This window comes from Corvus moneduloides, chromosome 10, assembly GCF_009650955.1.
Source record: "Corvus moneduloides isolate bCorMon1 chromosome 10, bCorMon1.pri, whole genome shotgun sequence".
NCBI lineage: Eukaryota > Metazoa > Chordata > Aves > Passeriformes > Corvidae > Corvus > Corvus moneduloides.
In genome coordinates this window covers 10,867,316-10,889,005 of record NC_045485.1, presented here as the reverse complement: position 1 = coordinate 10,889,005, position 21,690 = coordinate 10,867,316, and the positions used below count along the sequence as shown (strand labels likewise).

The 21,690-nt window shown below is 36.0% G+C and overlaps 1 protein-coding gene across 3 annotated transcripts in view; it reads left to right on the top strand.

Annotated features, from left to right (window-relative positions):
* Positions 1 to 21,690, top strand: part of DNER (delta/notch like EGF repeat containing) — a 116,032-nt gene that overhangs the window by 35,994 nt on the left and 58,348 nt on the right. For all 3 annotated transcript variants that reach the window (XM_032119756.1, XM_032119754.1, XM_032119755.1), the window contains exon 2: positions 11,381 to 11,677. In XM_032119756.1, the coding sequence (XP_031975647.1) occupies positions 11,381 to 11,677 (297 nt within the window). The remainder of the gene's footprint in view (positions 1 to 11,380; positions 11,678 to 21,690) is intronic.

Sequence of the window (21,690 nt, the reverse complement as noted above, 5' to 3'; positions counted from 1 at the left end):
TGTTATAAGAATTAATGGAAACCTGAAAAAAAATACACAGAAAACTATTAATAATGTAAGCATGTATGTAAGACTCTAACTGATGAAAAGCTGCTGGAGTGATCTGCAGGAAACACAATTCTGCTGCTATTGCCTCTGTGTTCCACGCAAAGCTTCCCAGCATGGTTGTGATCAGATCTGGAAGTCCTTGCCCTCACAATTCCCATGGGTCATCGCTGTCGTGTATCGTACAGGTGTGCAGGGGCATGGGAACATGCAGAACATCAGAGGGTCTGTGTCAAAACCAGTCAGGACAATTTGGGCCTTGAATAGAGTGAGTTGAGAGTCATGGGTCATATAGATAGGAAATGATGTTTAGTGACAAAACAAAAGAGAATTCGTCTAAAGTTGCTTTTAATCTTTTGATTACTATGATGAAAGGACCAGAGAAAAGAGAAAAAAGAATCACAATACCAGTATACAAAGCCAAGATATACCCACATGTCTGGTACTGTCTCTCCACATCCAAAAGGGACAGTGAATGAAAAGAAGGTGTATGAAACAGCTTCTAAATATCTCAGACTTTGCTTGTTCACCTCGTTTTCAAAAACAGTTGTGATAGAAGTCTCTCTAATGATAAGTGATTTGAAGAAGAGCAACACATTTGCTAAATATGACAAGATAAGGCGTAAGGACATAGAATAAAATTACCAAATTTTAATCAGACAGAAAATCTACAGTTAATTATTGCCTTAAAGATTTTTTAGATGCTATGATAATCCAGTTTATTTTAATACAGTCTTAGAAGGTCTTTTGGACCTCAAGATAGATTTGGTTTTGAAAAAATAACCCCAGAAAGGATGTTGTACTGACTGGGCAAAACTGCTATTTCAGATGAGGCTAAAAGAAGCATTGTGTCTCACCACTGAATATAAAGACCTATTTTATGCATCTGAAGACTGGCTTATTCTCAAGGTTCGGGTATATTCTGCTGTTTTCATACCTTAACAAGTTACTGAGTGCTAGGTGCTGTGAAGTAACTGAGTTCACCCAGGCTGTCATAAAATGTGAGATAAAACGTTGTAGTTTAAGGTGCTTTCACATAGACAGACAGTGACAATGGCAACGAGTGCCAATATGAGTGAGTGATGGTGTTTAGGCAAGGAGGAGCAGAGAAATTTTGGGCTTCTATCTCCATCCCAACATTGTTCAAATATTTAATCCAATTACTTTTTGCAGTAAAATGGTGAGTTCTTCAGGGACGAAGAAGTGGATTTCATTGGAAGCTCTTTGGACATCGCTCTTTATGTGTGGGCAGGTGCTTTGTTATGAGATGAAGATGCCTCCAGCCCTGTCTTAAAATTAAAAATCACTTTTGATGAGAAAACTGTTAGGTTCCTAATCCAGAAAGGAGGGCTTTGAACCTTTGTCTGCTGTAACAATGAGAGATCTGAAGTCAGTGACTCCATGCTGGCATCTCTTTTCACCTGCTCTCTGTAGGTGTCAGATCTGGCATTCCTGGGAATGTCAGATGCACAGTGTTGTTCAGGTGTATTATTTATATTAATTAAGTGTATTTAGTAGTCAATTTAACCCCCAATAACCATATAAAAATGTAGCTTGGAATTCTAATTACAAGTCCAGAGGATGAAAATCAAGTATATGTTAATATATAAAAGAAAGAATTTTTAAAATAGCAATCATGGGGAGTAACATAATCCAACACAGAAAACCGGAGAGTGTGTACTGAGAGAATGCATTTATGGGTTTGCAATTTTTTTCATCTTTCTTTTGGTATTTCTCCAACTAGACAATATTTTAGCTTTGGATCTGACAGGATGTTTAAATATGAGAAATAAGCAGTAAATCAGCAGACCACATAGCTGCGATTTACTGTGCTGTCAGTAGTATGGGATGCAGTGCAGGAATGCTGGTGATTTGAAAGCGCTGGAAGACCTATCTAATTGACTCAGTGCATAAGCATTTGCTGTTTTATTGATTGCCAAATGCCTCAGCTGCCAAAATGTCTCCTTTCTGATGTGTTGTGTCTTGAAATGAGAACAACTGCTTCTTTTCAAACTCCCCAAATTTTTGAAACACAGATATTGAAGGAAACATTAAGACTCTAAGATTTTAGTTAAAGATAACTTTTGCTAGAATTAGTTAGAGGAAGTAGGTCCACCTGAGACTGATTAAGAGTTAATAGGAGTTAAGTTAGAAACAAGCTTTTAAGTTGCAGATAATTAATTGTCTCTCTATATTTGCTTAGCTGTGTTTATAATAAGAATCAGAAGGCATTGATAGATAGATCTAAAGAAATCTAAAACAGTTGCTAATTTTTCCCATCTGGATACTATTCAGAAGTCATTAGGAAGAAACTGGATGTTTCCCAAGAGGCTATTTGTATTGTCAAAACCCAGAGGGGTGGAAAGTTCAAGTGAGGAAGACTATTATTCCTTCATCTTCAAGACCACTCCTCAGTTAATAATGACCACCGACCCAATTTAAAAACTACACTATGCATGCTTAATGACATTAAAGCTAATTTCCATACAAAGTGGAGAATAGGAGGGGGTCATTGTTATAAATATGTATTTGTATTTTGGATATTCATAACTTTCGTGGATAAATAGACTCTGTAACCGTTCATACCTTGACACTGTGTATTAAGAAGCTATTCCACACAGCTGTCCAGTGCCAATAAAACATACATTTTCTAACTTTAAACTTTTAGATAAGAGTTTTTGTCCATCTCAGTTGGATATTGATACTAGATCGATGTTAATATTTTGGTAAATCATTTAAATTATCTTTTTCATACTTGATTTGGAAAATGTGACATAAGTGAACTGCTGGTTATGTCACATCTCCTAGGTACCTTGTAAATGTGTTTATTATCTTCTATTTTCACATCCTCCTGTGGGCAAAAAGCTGTGAGAGTAGCCAGTTATCACATCTGCTGAGTTTTTCAGGATTTCATGCGCTATTGATGGTTCAACGTCTAGTTTATGCACAACTCACTGTGTTGTTCAGTCCTTCTCTTGTTCTTACAAGAACCGTGTGTCTATTTTGCTTTTTCTCACCTAGCAAATGTCTGAAGCCTCAGACTTGGAAATCAAGAAATGCCATGAGTACTTGAACTAGTGAAGTCTTGTTTTATGTGAATGTATGTCTTGAGGTTGACTGATGTTGATGCTAAAGAAAATGAGAATGCTGTTGCTGTTCTGTTGCTGAACTTTGGAAGGGTGCTGTATCTTGTAGATAATCAAGTGTGAGCTTACATTGTGCACTTTTTGTCACTTCGAGCACTTAAATAGGCTTGATCCTCTGCCTGGTTGCTTGTTCATGCAATATTTTAGATTTCTAGAAAACGCTCAAATCTGTTTTGTTCAATATTTGTAAGTGTAGACAGACACGTAAAACTTGGCATTCCTGTAGAGAGATTATAGCGCACTACTGTTTTTAAAACAGCTAAAATTTTAGGAATTCAAGATCATCTTACTTCGAGTAGGATAAGTAATTTGCTCAGTTAATTTTGAAAATTCCAGTAGCAGATCGTTTGGGATTTGTTCTTTCCATTAAGATAGGTGGACTGTATTTCTGCCTGTGCTAGTCCTGATCTCATCATAACTCAGAATATTCATGGCAGAACTTTTAAGATTTTGAAATTATATTATTAACCTTGGATTAGCCTGTGACCCATATGGTTAATCTCAAACTTTTATTTATTGGAATTAATAAATCTTTTGTTCAAAAAATTTTAAAGAATCTTTTATATGTAAGTTGGAACACTTGCTTGTGTGGTTTTTTATAGAATTCTGCTTGTCATTTTTTAGGTCAGGTAATGAATTCTAGAATAATGTTATATGGGAGCACATTTACTTAATTTCAGCTTTGCACTAGCTCAGTGTAGAAATAAAAAATGTTACGAATTCTCATATCATTACATATCTTAATGTCCTATCATAAAAATACTTTATGCACCCTACTGTTGCTCAAGAAAAATTATTTCTAAAAAGGGAAAAAATATTAAGAATAAAGATATTATTGATAATTCTTTCACTGTGTGATGTTTTAATGATGAAATAATAACATTAAGATCTAAACAAACAAGTATTGTGCCACTGTAACAAATGTAATGCTTTGCCTTCACACTTTCCCCTTAGTTTTGCCACCAGTAATGGGAGAACCATTGGAGTCCCATCTAACAACTACAGGATGCCAGGCCCTATTGAGAGTAAAATGGGATGATTCTGTGGTAAAAAACATCAATGCTGATCTTCACAGATCCATTAGTACTTCTTAGATCCTTTATCTTAAGTAGTCCACCCATCTTTGGAATAGATATCCTGACTTCATTTTGGTTTTTTTAAAAAGTATCTTTGCTGAGTATAGGTGTTACTGAAAAACACAGTAAACTGGCTTAGCTTGTCTACTTGGAATGTAATGATAAATCTCCTGTACTTAGACAAATATCAAATGATTTGAATGTCCTTTCACAACAGAAGAAAGGAAAATATATATTTTAAAAAAGGATTAAAAATAATCTGATGAGAAAAGCTGAAGAAAAAAAGTAAGGTACTTCTCAATAATTGTTTATGTACATACTGACATCTGACAGTTCTCAGTGGTTAGTGTGAAGCAGATATTTTCCTTTCACTGATGGAGAGGGAAAGTGATCTCAATTTGCTTTGCAGTTATTTCAGAATACCTTGAAGTAAGAATGTGCCTGAGGATAGGTAGAGCAAGGCAGTTGGTGTGTGGTAACTTACTACACAAGAGTAAATCAGCCATTTGCTGGAGCTCTGTTTTTAAAATCTATCATGCTGTTCAAATTCTGCCTTTTTATGTTTGCTGGATTTTCAAATGGATTTGGGCAGCCATGCTTTGGTTCGCAATTAAACAGACAATTTCTTTAGGCATTTTTTTTCTGCTTCACTGAAGTAAAAAAAAGTGTTTTATATCCATTTATTACATTTACTGGCAGTTTCATTACTCTGAATATTCAAAACTCATGGAATGAGAATTGCAGCTTGGAAGAAATCCAAAGTTCTCATTGTTAATGGTGTTTCAGAGAATCATATTCTGAATTACCTGATAAAGGTTACACTTTATTAGATTTATTGATGGCTTTCTTCACGGGTTGGGCATTGATTTGAATTGCTAAATGAGAAGAGTAAATGTTTACTTCTAGAAAGAAGTTGCTTACATTGTATTTTCAGTATGATACAGTTCTTGGCCTTCTAAATCTTGATTAATCACAATTCTCTCTCATAGCTTGTAGTTAGTTTCTAATGACTGAAGCTGACCTAGCTGCCATATTTGTGTTTTATGTAATAGAGAAATGTTCTGACCTGCTTACACTTTTTTGAGGGATGGGAAAGAAAACCCTGATTGCCCTGGCTTCCAGGACCTCTGTATAAAGCACTTCTTATTACTTTGTGGTTGCCCATTCTATTAAATCCCTGACACTCAGGGCTCAGATTGGTGTAGTTCGTTGCACATGGGCAGTTCGAAACAGCACCGTGATGGCACTTCTTTCCTTTGGACAAATTGTGACATTCCAGTTCCTCTATGGACTGGCTCTGCTCATTGTGATCACTGCACCCTGTTAGGCAGTGTTTCACTGTGTCCTGGTGCATGTGGTAGAAGAATTGCTTATGGAGAGCATCCTTAAATTCATACACAAAGGACATTGCAGGCAGCTTTTAGGGAGCAGCTATTTAAGGTGGTGATACATGTGTGATCATGGTGCTGATCGTGGTTTATTTTTACATCCTCATGTGACAAAAAGTTCTCATTCATCCTGACTCTCATAATCAGAGTATTTTAGCCACTTCTTTTATTTCTGTTACGTTTGGTCACAGTTGGAAAATTAATGTATTCTTTGGTGCATCTGTTTTGAAGCAAATCTTGTTTTAAAGAAGAATAGTGTCTAAAGATGCAATATTAAGATGGTTTTCCTGTCTATTAGGGGTTAATTAGTAGAGCTAATATAATTTAGGATTTTTTCTTAACTTTAAAATTTGCTGTATGATTCTGTAAACACTTCTGTTCATTGAAGCAAAGAAGTGTTCAGAAGAAACCAGAATAGCCACAGAAAGAAGCAAAAAAGAAATAGAGAAAGAAAGACTAAGAAACAAACCTGATATCAATAGCCACAGGTTACAGATTTAGCCTTGCTCTACAGGGATGTATTTCTGGATTGTTTTTATTTGTATTTCAGTGCTGCTTGAGAGTTCGTATTGCCTCTGTCTCTGTGGTTCCCATCCTGAAAAAAAATTGCTTTCTAACCAGACAACACAGGCAGTGTGAGAAAGGAAGTGTAATCTCCATTTTAGAGTTGGGAAAGAGGCAGAGACGGAGTCTGACTGTTCTCAGCTCACACAGGATGTCTCTGGGAGAGCCAGAAATTGAACCTGGATATGTTGCTTTAGTCCTACTGAGTCTCATGACAGTCTTTTTCTCAAAGCAAAAGAAAATGCATTTATTTGATGTACTCATGTCAATAATTTTCCTGTGGATACTATTTGGAACATCTGTGGTTTTTTTAAAATATAAATCCATCTTTTTTTCTTCCTTTTCATTTCATAGTTAGCACTAATGTTTAATGTGACATGGAATGGAATTTACAGCTTCACTGTGTGAGGGATTGAATTAGAAGAAATTTTGATAATAGTTTAAACATAATTAACCTATTTTTTCAAAGAGATTACATTTCTAGATAATCTTTGTTGTCATTTTTATGTAAAAAATTTAAATCTGTTTCTATCTTTCATAAACTCATGCATTTGCAAAAAGAGATGGTATTTCAGATGTGCTTAAACGGAAAAATCTTTTTTTCCCCCCTACTTTATTAAAAGCAGATAATGGCTTAGAATGTAGGTTTTAATTATTTTCTTTCTAAAGTATTCGGAAGTTGATAATTTTTAATGTACCATGCATATCTTGAAACTGGTGTTTCTGATCCTGGTGATATGTGGTGGATCTTCCCATGATCTCTTCTGGGAGAGAAGTTGTTTGCTTTTGTATTGGAGAATTTCTTCAGCAATGTAGGTGCAAAACCAGTTTTACTGATATAAATTTCTCCTAAGATCTTTTTTTACCAGAACACATGAAGAAACTACCTGTCTAAGTCCCAGCCAATTAAAGTCACTCTACATATTTAAGAACCACAACAATTTACCCTGTAATTGGAAAAATTATCTGAGGGAGCCATGGAAGAGTTGAAAACATTGGACTATGTCAGTTTTTATATCTGCAGGGCTGTTTCAGAGTAGTGAGTGCTCCTGGACACATATGAAAAACAGCAGCCTTTGACATCATTGTGGCAGCTTGCCTTTTTTCATTATGTAGAATGAATTTAAACAATCTGCTGAATTCTTACTATGAGGAATGGGTTTACTGGGAGATTTTTTCTGTATTTTACTGAAGTTGCAAGCTGGTATAATACTGTCTGTGGCAGTAGGCAGCAGCAATAAAAACTGACCCAAAAGTTAGTTTCGTACTAACACATCTAAGAGGGCAGTTGCAGGTGGAAGGCAGGTTTGGCACAGTGTTTAGGAGCTCATCTGTAGCCTTGGCTTTAGACTTACCATTCTAGTTTTTGAAGCTCTCTGGAGGATCTGTCTGGACTGTCTCCAGGTAGAACAAGCAGAACCACTTTGAAGAGAAGGTGAATGAGCATCAAATGACAAATTGATGTCACCACAAGTAGTGGTCTTTCACTGGCAGAAAGATCTTGCAGATTTATATCCTACAGTGTTTTATCTTGAACTGAAACCTAAGGAAACAATTGGACTGGGTGGCAAACGATCCGTGTTTGTGAGTGTGATTCTTAAACAAGCCCAGTGTTTGTACCATACTCAGTCTGCCTTTGAAAAATTAACTGTGATATGAAGGGCACCTTGGTATGCATCTATCTTAGGATTCTATTGGAAAAATATTTCAAGGATTACAATTGTCCAGGCATATGGAATAGTAATTGCATGCAAATACATTTTATGCTTTTTAGCTTGGCTCTGTCAGCTGCAATGGCTGGCTGTGCCTATTTAGTCAAGGAATGTATTATAAAAACAGACAGACTATTAAATGAAAAAATCAGTATGAAAACAAGAGACCTAAATATAAAATATACTTTCACTGTAATAGTGACTATTGAAATTCTGTACCTAAAACAGCCCTGGAATTTTTAGTAGTGATCATACTGGTTTAGTATTTATTCATGGGCTGTATGGATACATGTTACTTGGTTCCTTGTTTTCTCTGCACAACAGTCTCTGAATATACTGTGAACTTTACAAGGAGCGGCTGAAAAAAAGGGCTCTCAATTGTGTACTCGCAGTATACTTATGTTGAGCTCTTTGTTATGAGACCATGGTGGGTTTATTGTTTTGTTTTGTTTTGTTTTCTGAGCTTTAATAGTTTACTGAAGGTTAAGCCTTGAAATTTTATTAGCTTTTAATTCTGATGTAGTCATGCTGTTCACTGTGTCAGAATGTTTCTCAGATCCCTTGGCTAACTGTTGCTGCCACCTTGGTGAGGACCAGAGAAACCACAGAAACATCACAACCAACACAAATTGATCAATTTTATTTGCTTATCTCTTTTTATCTGATAATTAAAATGGACTTTCTTTAGTTCAACAGCAAGCCTATGCACAAAGGACATTGAGTTGTTTTGATGTGCTGATTGAAAGACAAATGGGCTTTTGAATTACAAGTAACTAAGGAATGAGAATTCTGATGAAATCCTGTGAAGTGCTTCATAAAACTAACTTCTGAGGAAATCTGTGGCTGAAGTTACACATCTACTCATCTTTTTATCGAAACTAAACAGTTATAATTATTTTCACTTCATGTGTGAAGGGTAGAGGTGGTTCCTAAGGCACAAGGTGTTCTTCAGTGCATGGCATGGGCAGCTCTAAACAAGGCTTCTCATTAAGCACCACTGTTTCTGGTCAAAGAAGCTGAAATCAGTTTGCATCAAATAGCATGGATTACACAGCATTTTTTATTATTGTGCTTGTAAAGTGAATGGGTGTATTCAGTAATGGGGAAAAGTGCCCTTTGTCATTGAAAACATTATTTTTTATTTCTTGTTACTAGATTTGCAAATAATAACCTTCACGTTTTAGATGTGACAAGAACAATTGAATTACTAACACAAAATCAGCTTAACGTGAATTTGGATTTATTGTGAAAGCATAAGTAAAGAGCTTGTCCAGCAATAGGATATTTGCAGTTCTTTGAAACTCAGATCTAGTCCAAGAAACTGGAATATGAAAAACTGCTGCAAACAATTTTTGAAACTCGGCTTTGTTCACATGTCAGCACATTTTATCTTCAATACTCTTAAAGGAAAAAGGGAATTTCTATGAGTATCTCTGGCACTTGGCAGTGGAGCAAGCTTAAAATGTAAGTGACAAACTGTAGAACAGAACTAGTTCCTTCCTGAAAGTTGTTCTTTTCTGTCACTTAAATATTATTTTATGGAGAAAAGATTCTGAAACTGTTCTTTGAGAACTTATGCATTCTCTTGATTTGCAGGGGAAAGAGACCTTAAGGAGATAAGTTCTTCTGATCATAAAAATCTATACTTCCTTGTTATATCAAGTATATAAATAAACTTGCCATATAGTTGAGTATTAAAAACGAAGAAGAGTCAGAGCTTGACCCTGATGTATAATGTGTCACCCTATATGTATTAGATGTGCCCCCATGCAAAGTAAATAACATTCTGAACTGTAACCAAACCACGAGATTAATTAATAGACCATATATTTTGGACTGTCCTCTGTGGCCTCTAAGCCTTCTACATCAGTCAGGGCAAAATCTGACATTCATCATTGACTGTCTTCAAAATTAACTTTCGTAATAATGTTTCCTCTGTTTTCTGTCCAAAAATGTTACATGGAGTCTGGGGTATACAAAAATTTGAGCCAAAGAAGGCATTCCAGCTGAGGTCAATAATAGTGCTGTTTTATATAAGGAAGTTTTATATTAGGATTTGGTGTCCCTGACACCAGACCTTTAGACTAATGGGAAGGTAAAATTCCTAGTGTAGACCCAATACTTGTTTTTGACATTAATGATATATAAGGTTTATATAATTCTTGAGATAATTGTAACAAATGTTTAATAATAAATAACTGTGGTGCTTTACTGAGAAATATAACAAGAAGCATTACTGATGCAGGGAAGGGCAGGTATATTGTACAGGGAAGAACTGGGTAATATTTAGGACTGGAGCACTTGGGTGAAATTTGCATTTAAAGATGAGGAAATGTCTGGTTCCAGTGATGTGTTTTCCCTTTGATGTGAAGACAAGTGAAGGGAACTGATGGTCTTGGTCGATGACAGTGAGCCAGCATCTTGATTTAACTCTCATTAGGGCAAACATTTCTTAAATATTATCTAGGAAGCTATTTCCAGGACAGGCAAAAAGTATTGATGCTTTTGCAAAAGGCAGTGCTAAACTTTGGAGTCCCAGCTGCAAAAACAAGCACATGTCTGGAGGGAAGGGCTTGTTGTCCTCAAGGCAACTGGGCAAGTATGGCTAATTTTTCCAGGAGATGAAACTTGAAGAGTTTGTAGATGTATTCTATAAATGCATTATGGATGTAAAATTCAACATAGAAAATGGAAGACATTTAACCTGAAAGTCAGTGATGACATAAGAAACTACAAAATAGCTGTAGGTAAATTCAAGCTAGAAATTAAAGGCATGTAAGCCTCGGACAGCATTTTCCCTACATCACTGAGCTTAGTCTTGTCCTATGCTATTACAAATGCTGTTTTAAAAGCAAGCAAAGTTTTGCCCCTGCTTTCTGACTCCTGTTAGAAAACTTTCAGCACCCGAAAGAATTGGATTCTGAAACTGCTGTCCACAAAATGAAGTGTAGGTAAAAGGCCCAGCTCTTTTATGATGGAAATTGTGTCCACAAATAGGATTGTGTAATGTGGTTAGCTCTGACCACACTGAGCTGCTTTGTGACCTGCTGATCTGTACAGGTTCTGTGCCCTTTCCTATTTGTTACTCCCTTGAATTCCAACATACCTGATGTTTTCCCTGAATAGGTTACTCTTTTAAGTCTGTTTTTGATAATTCCTGATAATGAATGGTGGCCACATTCCTTTTTTTGTGTTTATCTCTTGGCTTGAATGTGGCAACAGTGAATTAGCATAAATGGTCTGAGAAAAGTAGTTAATATAGATTAATTTGTACTCTTCTTTAATCCTTTGAATTTACCTCCTTGAAGATACGTCAAAGATGAGTTTGGTTCATAAATATGTTTAGAAGATAAATAAAGTAGGGGGAAAGAATCCTGTTTTATGGTATTTTTAAAACTCAGAAATAATCCTTTATAATCAGTAATTGACCTATATGATGTTTTTACCAGTTTGTTTCAGATCCTTGTGCCAGCAACCCCTGTCACCATGGTAACTGTAGCACCAGTGAGGATGGCTACCTCTGTCTCTGCAGTGAAGGCTTTGAGGGAACAAACTGTGAACATTCACTCCACAGCCCTCCAGCCTCTGAACAGACAGAGGCCACCTCACCCCGACACAGCAGCCCAGCCTCGTCCACCTTGGAGCCTGACATTGCTCTGCCCCGTTCGAGAGCCACTGTGATGTTACCTACATGGCAGCCAAAGGCAGGACAGAGAGTTGTGGATCTCAAATGGGATGAAATAGAGGTGAGAGTATTCTAAATGAAAATTCACAGACAAAAAAAATTTGAAAGTGTTATTTTCAAGTTGTCATTTTTGCGTGGTTTCATGATGTCCTCATGAGAAAACTGAAGATATGATCTCTGCCCTGAGTTAATATGTTGGTAAAATTAGAACAAAAAAAACATTTGATCCATGTTATGAGTAATGGACTTAAGTTGGCTAATGTGTTGTATTAGATACTTTGAAATGGGATAATACTGTTTCGTCCAGTCAGTTGTATGACACCATATCTCCAAACATCAAATAAATTTAGGAAAATCTAAAGGTTAAAGCAATACTTTTAATGTATTTTTTGATATTTGCAGTTATAATCACATTTTGCTTTGAAAAATACATGTTCCTGCAGTATTAAGAAAGCATACTTACTTGAGGATTAAAAGGGGTAGTTAATGTATTACACAGGGCACAACTCTAGGGGTGCAATTACAGTGGTGGAAACTTTTAGATGATTAAATTTTAGACATTTATTGTAACTGTTACAAACAAATCTCTGTCAAAACGTAACAGTATCTGGTAAAACCACAGCTGGAAAGCACACAGCCTATGATCCTTGAGAAATGTGATCTTTGATTTCTACTGTGTTGTACACTGCCCTATTTGTAATGCTTAAATGTTTTGCATGGACTCAAGTATCTGCAAAAATTTTAAGAAATGATTAAACTTAACCAAGTTGCTGTTAAAGTAATGATCAGCTTAGTACCAAATGCTAGAAGTAATGAAACTTGTTGCTAAAAAATATTTTAATTTCTGTAGGCAAAGAATTAGAATTTTTGTGACATCTTTTTCTTATTGATAAAGGCCTTGTAATGTAATTTTATTTCAGTTTATTCAGGAATAAATAGGCAAAATGTCAGTTGTATCTTTTTCTGAAATCTTTCAATGAGTTTGATTCTCCTGAGGTGTTTTGACATACATAATGAGAAAGTGAACAGGCAGAAGTTTACTCCTGGAAGAAGTGTATTTTTCATCACTCTTTTCTAGCCCAAACAAATTTTGTTGATGTTTTTACTGTAAAATTTATTTAAATCAATTTTCTGAAAGTAGACTCAGCCTATGTAGAATATATGTTTGGCGTGTTATTTTATCTGAGGTATAAGTATTTATAGGCATGTATTCCATTTCAGTGGGAGTGCTGGTAGACCACGTCTGGAGCACAAAGCTTTATTTCCTGGAATTTCATCTCCCATATCTATTATTTTACAGTAGAACATATGTCAGGCACCAAGGATGGAGTTTGGAGAGAGCACTGAAGCAGAAAGAAACAATGATCTGCTCTTATTACTTAGTTTAAATGAAGTCTTATCTCTGCGTGGGTGGTCCATATGTCCTGATTGATTAAGGGCATGCTCTTACCTGTACCAGATTTCCCTGGCATGTCTTCCTCAGTCTGTGGTCTGGTGTTGTATAAGGAACATTTCTGCCTGCTTTGCATTTTAGATAGATTCACTAAGAATCTCAGTCAAACAGATCATTCACAAGTGGGTGTTTCAACAGCTGAAATTCACCCTTCTGCATGTCTTCTGTTACCTGAGAAATACATTATGGTTTGCATGATTAACACTAGCATGGAAATTACTTGCTACCCTATTACAAAATTGCTTGTGTTGGTATGTTTTTAATATACTGTGATGGGTATTGTATTTTTGACAAGCTTTCCAATGTGGCTTAATGTCCTTCTACCTTGTTCTTTGGAAGTCACAGCGAGAGAGATGATTATCTGAAACAAAGAGATTTCAGTTGCTGATTCAAGACATTGTATCTGATCTGTATTAACAGAAGAGAGTTGATTTGCCTGAAGATCTGTGTTCCAAAGCCCCTTTGGTGGAGGTTTCAGAAGTAAAAAGTGTTAATAACAAAAACACTACCTTTCCTCATGGCTGTAAGAACTTTGCAAAATTTGGTCCTGTTTTGCTCTCTTAAAAGGAAGAGAATAAAGTAGCTGTAGGTTTTATATTGCAAAAACATACTGTTCTGATCTTTGTTGAGATTCAGAAGACAACAAATACTAACATTATGTTGTTCCTTGTTTGCTTTTTTTTTTAAATCTTCCAAGACAAGTCTGTTTTCCAAATTATTCTATACTGATACTGGAAGCTAACTAATGTTCTTCAGACCCTTTTGTCTCATCTCAGAGAGAAATTTTGTCAGACTCTTTCCAAGTGAAAGCTCTCACTATCTTGCAAGGATGAAGTTTCCATGAAAGCTTTTCTGCGAAATTTTGGGAGCTCAAAAAATGAGCACCTGAGAGAAGTAAACTGTCTAGGAGATGTATGATGTGTGCGTACAGTTGGACATGTTTTCTGTATTCCTTGGATACCAGGGATACATCTAGCACTGCTTGCTGGAATGAACTGTCTCAATAGTATCTGTACCAGTAGACAACGTACAGATGTCTTTGCATGCAGTTTCATTTCTTAAAGTGGCCTTCATATAAGAAATTAATCTTTTCCTGATATGCAGATTAAGGACTAAAACCGTAGATCATAGATAAGAATATTTTCTCTCAGTTGATTTTCTTTACTGTTATACAAATTTATCTTTGTTCTCATATGTTGGAAGATAATTCTTTTTCCTACTTGTGGCAACCGGTTCCCCTTGCAAGAGAGATCCGGCTAACAATCCACATTTCCCCAGTTCAATCATCTTTTGTGTTACAATGTATAAGAGATATCTATTAGCCAGTAATGGAGAGAAAAAGAAACCATCTCATTAATACTAGTCAATTAATGGATTTAACAAAAGTTTCAGTGTACAAAATCAACCGTAAGAATACCAGTACCATACTGTTACATACAGCTTTTCATAATAGAACTGAAATTCTTTTCAAAGGAAATCAGCTGTATTTTTCACATTTTACAGACTGAGATGCTGAAGCACAGAACGGGGAAGTGATTTGCCAGGTGCGCAGCCAGAAATTAGAATGCTGAGCATGTGAATCCTAGTCTAACCTTCTATTTATACTGCAATTTTGTGTTCAGATTCAAGGGTTTGGACCTAGTGATTAGAGGCTACAATAAACTTCTAATTCTCCTTGCAGTGGGGACAGCATTTGCTTTATGTGTGTCCTTAGTCAGTAAATTAGAAACCTTTAAAAGGAGTGTGGCTGAGTCAGGTGGAAAATCCTGAACGAGAGTGTTGCTGCTCTGCAGCAATGGCAGAATTATTCCTTAAGCATATTCTTGAAACAGGAATGTTTGAGTCTTGACTACTTTATGTGTTGCTAATGTTTGTGCATTTTTCTGTCAAAGTATGGTATGGGTGCAGGAGGACGAACAGAAGAGAATCTGAACAAAATCAGAGGAGAGATCCATTTGAGATTGCTAAATACAGAACAGAAACTTGATCCTTAGAAATGACATCTTAGGAGAATCTTTGACATGGAAATAGGTGAAGGTTGGAGTATATATACTTGCCCTTTTTTTACCCTATTTTCTTGGTATTCCCTCTTATAATTGCTGTTAAAGTACTGGAATGTGTGTAATTTTAGTTTGACTTAGGACAGCTCTTCTACCTGTATATAAGATTTGTTTTGGAAACCTCTAGGATTTTTATTTTGCTTTGAGAAAAAGATATTCTACAAACACATAAGGAGAATGAAGGAAACACAGATTTTGATAGAATAATACTAGTTTTCTTCTAGGATGAATCTGTAACTTCACTAACTCTCTCCTCTACAATATTAATTTATGGAACTTTTTGTTATATACAGACACCATTTTCATAGACAACTTGATATATCTCTAGATAGGTGCTACCCTTTATTATAATTATTTTCTACGTAAAACCCTAAATATCTCTAAAAGCTCAATATGCTTAAACAAAATTTATGTGAAGTTCATACAAACCTCAGTTTATGATGTTCCATTACTAAATCATGTTTAACAGATAGTCATAAATACTAGCTTTCCTAAAATCAAAGCTCTTTAAGACAGAAATTCTAGTGAGTGCAATTATATCAAGATATTGAAACCCTGCCCATCTGAAGCTGTATTGGTGGGTGGACTCAGAATTTTTGGTGATCCAGAGCTGTTTTTGAAAAGTATCTGGATTCATTTAACTACTCCTTCAGGAATCATCCTGTTTTGAAGTCCTAGAAAGTATGAGGGGAAAAAAAAAAAAAAAAAAGGCCTGATGTGTTTACTGCCTTTCAGTGTTTTGGTGTAGAAATATCTATAGCTGACTCGACAGTCTTAGGTTGAAGTTTATGTCCCAGCTTATTCTCCAGTGACCTGAACCCATACACTGCATGCAGAGATTTGACTATGTGGAATTTTTGCTCAATGAACTTGTTTTTACACAGTGTTTGCCTTTCTTTTCAGAACAGCTCCATACACTCTGGAATAGTAAATGACTATTAATTGTTCATGGAAATAATCTTTATTGAATGACTGTTGTGATCTAAGCAGAGGATAGGCAGCTAAGCCCCACACAGCCACTTGCTCACTGCACCATCCAGTGAGATGGGGGAGAGAGTTGGAAGGGTAAAAGTGGGAAAACTCATGGGGAGATAAAGACAGTTCAATAATTAAAAAAGGTAGAAAACAACAAAGGAAAAGGCTGAACAAAACAAGTAATGCAAAAAGCCCCAGTTACTCACCACCAAGTAACTGATGCCCAGCCAGTCTCTGAGCAATAGCAGGTCTGGCCAACTTCCGCCCCCCACCCCCAGTTTTATTGGTGGGCATGACTTTCGATGGTGTGGGATGTCCCTTTGGTCAGTTGGGATCAGCTGTCCCACTGTGTTCCCTCAGCACCCCTAGCTTACTTGCTGGTAGTGCAGTCTAAGAAAGAGAAAAGGCCTCGATGCTGTGTGAACATTTTAGTGATAACTAAAATATCCCTGTTATCAACACTGTGTTCATCACAAGTCCAAAACATAGCACCATGCAAAGTATTGTGAAGAAAATTAACTCCATGCTAGCCAAAACCAGTACAGACTGAACGTCAGATTTTATGAAGTTGTCCATGATTTTGGTGGCCATCTTGAAACAAGAAGGCAGCTGGCTAATATGATAATCTAGTTAATCTGTCATTGTGTAAGAGAGCCTCCTGTGCCTGCTGATGCGTCTACCTCTTGGTGTAATGTTGGCATTGATAGTCTGTGACAGAAATAGAAAGTTTCAATAATGTTATCTAGAGGATTGCTGTGCATTGGAATGTGCTGGATCCTCTTGGTGCTGTGATTGCTGACTCTGCAAAGTGACTCTTGCTCAGATGAGCAAAGAAACAGACTGCCAGCAACAGGATTCGCTGGGTGGATTTGCAGCCTTCCTTACATCAGGTTTCAGTGCTACAATATGTGGTAAGCCTTCTTCATTTGATACTGTTTTTGGATGCCGTCTGTCAGTCTCCCCTTGGTGTTCTTCAGAGAGGCACTACTCCTACTCTAAACACTTTTACTTTTCTCTCCCACTGGTGAGATATGTTAGAAGTAAACCTTGATTTTCTTCTGTTCTTGTTTTCTTTCAAGCATTGTTCCATCTGAAACTCTGAGGGTAGAAACTCTGGAGGTTAAGCTAAATGACACTAGATTTTTCAGAAGAAGTAGTTTTTCTCTGCTACAGGGCAAGGGAACTGGAGCTGTTGTTCTGTGTTGTTGTTGTTTTGCTTTTTTTCTTTTAGAATTTTGTTCTGAGTTCAGTTTCTGTGCTAGAAATCATCCTGCTTTGTTGCTTGGCAGCTCAACAATAAGTAGATAGTACTAGATCCCTGTCTTATGGTTCTATTATATTGCCTTTTCCTACTTCTATTTTCACTTTTTATTTGCCAACAGCTGTTCAAGATCTGTAGTCAGGATCTAACCTGTTTTATTTCTCTCATATATTATTTTTCCCTTGCATAAGAAAGACTGCCAAACATGTTATAATTCTTAGAAAATAAGGACTACCTCTTGCCACACTTAGAGGGTCAGAAGAGAATAAATCCTGCAGGCCCTATTCTGATAGAAAAGTAGTTATATGTTCAGAAAAGCCAAAATTGCGCGTTATGAAACTTGCTTTATTGAATTGAAATTTAATATGAAATCCCTTGGAAGAAGATCTGGAAGACCTGGCATTTACAAGACCATTCCTCATACTGCATTTGTCATGACAGTTTCTGTCCCACTGAAGAGCTGAAAAGTTTTCTTTCTTAATGACTGTGCCAATTTTCATGGGACACCACCCCGGAGCACAGTGTTGCTTTTCTCAAAGAACTCATTTTCCTACTCTTTCCATAACATAATGTCATTTCAAATATTTAAAATTTTAGGTTTTTTTACTTTTAAGCACTGATCTTTGCTGTAGGATGAGTTTGTATCCATCTTTTTTATTTAGTTCAAGAATTATGTGTGCATTCATATATTCTGTTTAATTCCAGACTAATCTGCCCCACTTTGCTCTGGCTGCAGACAATGCAGAGTTCTCTGTTGCCCCACTAGGTGGTAAAAACAGGAGAACAGCTTTTTGAGATGAAGAAACAGGAGATTATCCAAAGAGACCATTCTCAGGACAGGAGGAAAGTACCTGAGTCACAGGTGCACATACATGCACACATAGTTATTTGTGTTACATTTGGGGATATTTTCAAAATGAAGCACTTTCAGTGTATGCTGGAGTGGGGTTTAGTGAAGGCTGTGGTGTCACTGAAGTTACAGTGGCAATTAACAGGAAAGACTTAACAGGCAACTGGGTCATGGGGCAAAGGGACCTCTGGACTTTGTTCCCTTTGCTCCAAGCAGGGTCAGCTGGAGCAGGTTGCTCAGGACTGTATTCAGTTGAGACTTAAATAACTCAAAGGATGGAAAGTCCACAAGATACTTGGGCAACCTCCTCCAGTGTTTGGAGCTATCTGTTGGTTTCCAGAAATATTAATTAATACCTTGTTAATAGGGTAATGAGGACTTTCTAAGGCTTATATGAATTCAGCCATTCCACTTGCCACTTTTAAATTTGACGAAAAGTGTGGCATATTTTGCAGGAAGTACAAACCTTCTGCCATTCTATGAACTTGGGGTTGAGACACAAAAAAATGCAAATGTATCATGGTCGCAGAATGGCTGTATTTTGCACTGTCAGGAGTAGTCTGCCCGTGTTGATAAGGCCTTGTAGAATTACAAATGTCTGCTCAACTTTTCAAGAAATATACTATGAAATTTCATATACAATAGCTATCTTCAAAGAACTAATTTCAGCACTGAGAGGCTGCATAAATGTAGACTTAGAGTCTGTATGCCACTCAGCCTCATTGAATTAAAGTCTAGTACACTTAGCAAAGTAATAAAGGCACTCACTCATGTAAAAATATTGCCTAGGGATTTATGTATGTATTTCAGCACTTCTTGAATTAAGTGTATCTCTCATTATTCTGGTTTTGTAAGGCAGGAGAGTATCTGTCTAACACTCTATTTAATTTCTTCAGAATAGTTGTAATATGGAAGAACAGTCTGTTGCTGTCTTCTTAGGTACCACCCCTGATTTTCTTTGCAATCTCCTCTGTACCACTGCTATGGCCTGGTAAGGAAATCTAACAATATCACTGCTGTGTTGTTAAGGCTCTGGTAGAGATCGTAGGAGTAAGAACTCTTCTCAAGGTTTCACTCCTGCTTTCCTCAAATGGTGCTGCTCTTTACCGATGTAAGGTCTTTAAGCATTTGAAGAAAAAATATAGTTTTTATATATTATGTTATCTTCTAAGAAAAAACCTCATGATTTAGATGCAAAGTTATGGAACATTTATGTAAAAAGGAATTCTGTATTTACTGTCAACAATTTGATATTTAATAATTTTAAACTCTAAATAAGGTATTGAAGAAGAGTCTTGGATGTATTCTCTGTTGACGCAGGAACTTATCTTTGTAATCAGCTCCTAAACATGCTTTAGACTCTAGAAGGTGCATGAAGGTTTTGTTTTCTTTGGTGGCTATTTTTAAAGTAGCTGCATCATTAGTGTAAATGTTTATAAGTCTGTTCCCCAATAACCTTCTTGCTGTCCTAATGTTTCTGTACTATTAGATGCTTCAGAAGTGTTTGATGTCATCACAGTTATGTTATGTTTTCTTTTGGTTGTCTTTAAATGACTTTAGATAGCGACTCTATTTGTGTTTTTTACTTTAGGCTAGGAATAATCTTTGTTTTGTCCTCTGGAAGTCATTAAAGCATATTTCCCAGTGACAGTTTTAAATATCTCCTACCAGTTGTAGCAGCCTTTTTTTTTTTTTTTTTTTTTTTGCGAGTGTAAATTACAGATTGTTTTAATCTTCTGAGTGTCCTTTATTGTTGTAATATATTGGTTGTCTTTGCCCTCATTCTTCAGTACAGTTTTGCAGAGTGCTCTGTTAAGACATAAAAGAGGCACACTTAAAAATCTTTATACAAGTTTCTCACAGCTGTGGAAAACCTGCAGTTTGTTTCCTGATTCACATGTCAAAACCATCATTTTTTGTGTGCATAGTACTTGACTGAAATAGGACACTGCTGGGACCATTTTTTTTTCCTTATGAGAGTTTCTGCGTCTTCACATGTTTTTCATCTGATCCAAGTATCATGGTTGTTAATATATAAAAAATTTCAAATTTCAGCTGTTTTAAAATCCTCGGTTTAGCATCCTACTGATTTAGATGGTTATTTTACCAGATTCTTAGAGCAGGAAGTCAGGGCCAATTACAAATGGAGTTCCTAGAGAAATACATCAAACATTGCAGATCTTTTAATAGAAGAGTCAAAATCATGCATTTTGCCTTCCACTCTTCTGATTATCATTGCAATATTTCCTGTGTGTGCTTTTCCTGCTGAGTAATCCTAAATTCTGACGTGCTTGCAAACTAAAGTCTTTTGTTTGTTCGTTTGGGTTTTTTTCCATTTTGCCAAGGGTAAATCTCAGCTCTTGTTCTGCAGCCACTTTGTTCAGCTCTTGCTTCTATGATTCTTTTATTTTGTTCTAGTTGCAAAGACATCAATACCTTTTACTTTAAAAACTTCTAATATTAAACAGTAAGGTAAATGAAATGCTTAAATTACAATTTCCCTTCTTGTGTTCCAAGATAATACAAGCATGCAATTACAAAACTGTAGGAATACTATAAAAGCAAGTGTATTTTAGATGTAGTATAAGACTGTATGAGAATAGAGATACTGGTTTCTTTTTTCCCTTTGTTCCAGTAGGCATGTGGATTCTAAAAGAAAAAAAAGTTTAAATGTTGGCAAATATAAAAGGAAGAGTGTTAGCCAAACTAATTTTGGATGCATCGTACTTGAGTGTTAGGTCCATAGTTTTGGACTTCTGAGATTAAAAATTGTAATGAATATATTATCTTTTTTAAAATTAATTTGAACAAATACAGTAAAATTTCAGCTCACTTTATTTTCATAAAATAACATGTGTTCATATTGTATGCACCAGGGATTCAACAATTAGTTGAGTAATCTAGACACTGGGGAAATCATTCACTTGGGAAATACGAATACTGAGTATTTGTCTTGCCTGAGTCAAGATAAGCTCCTGTCCTAAAAATTATTACTTGCATTGTATTCTGGACTTCTGTTGTTCTTATATGTACATGTGTTTTAATGACATTCATGTAATATTTAAAATGTGAGTTTGAATTTTATTTAAATTTACAAATTTTATTCTTGCTTTTTGCTTTTATGTCAGATTAATTCATGGAAGTGGTGTCAGGTTGCATTTTAGCTTTTTCAGTAAGGTTGGTATAAAAAGCTTGCAAACATTCTCTATGGCTGAAAGAATAACATTGCAAACTGCCTAGAAATTTGAAGATTAAACTGGTTTGTTGGGGTTTTTTCCCACTGTGGTATTTCATAGGCAAGTTGATGAAGATACATGAAAAGTTATTTAAAACTTCTGATGATATCAAGTGATAGACTCAAATATGCCACATAAAATATTACTTATTGAAATAATATTGCCCCTTGGAAACACTAATAATTTTCAAACTCCCTTCAGTAAATTAATATTTCTGAAGATCTGAATAATTAAGGAGT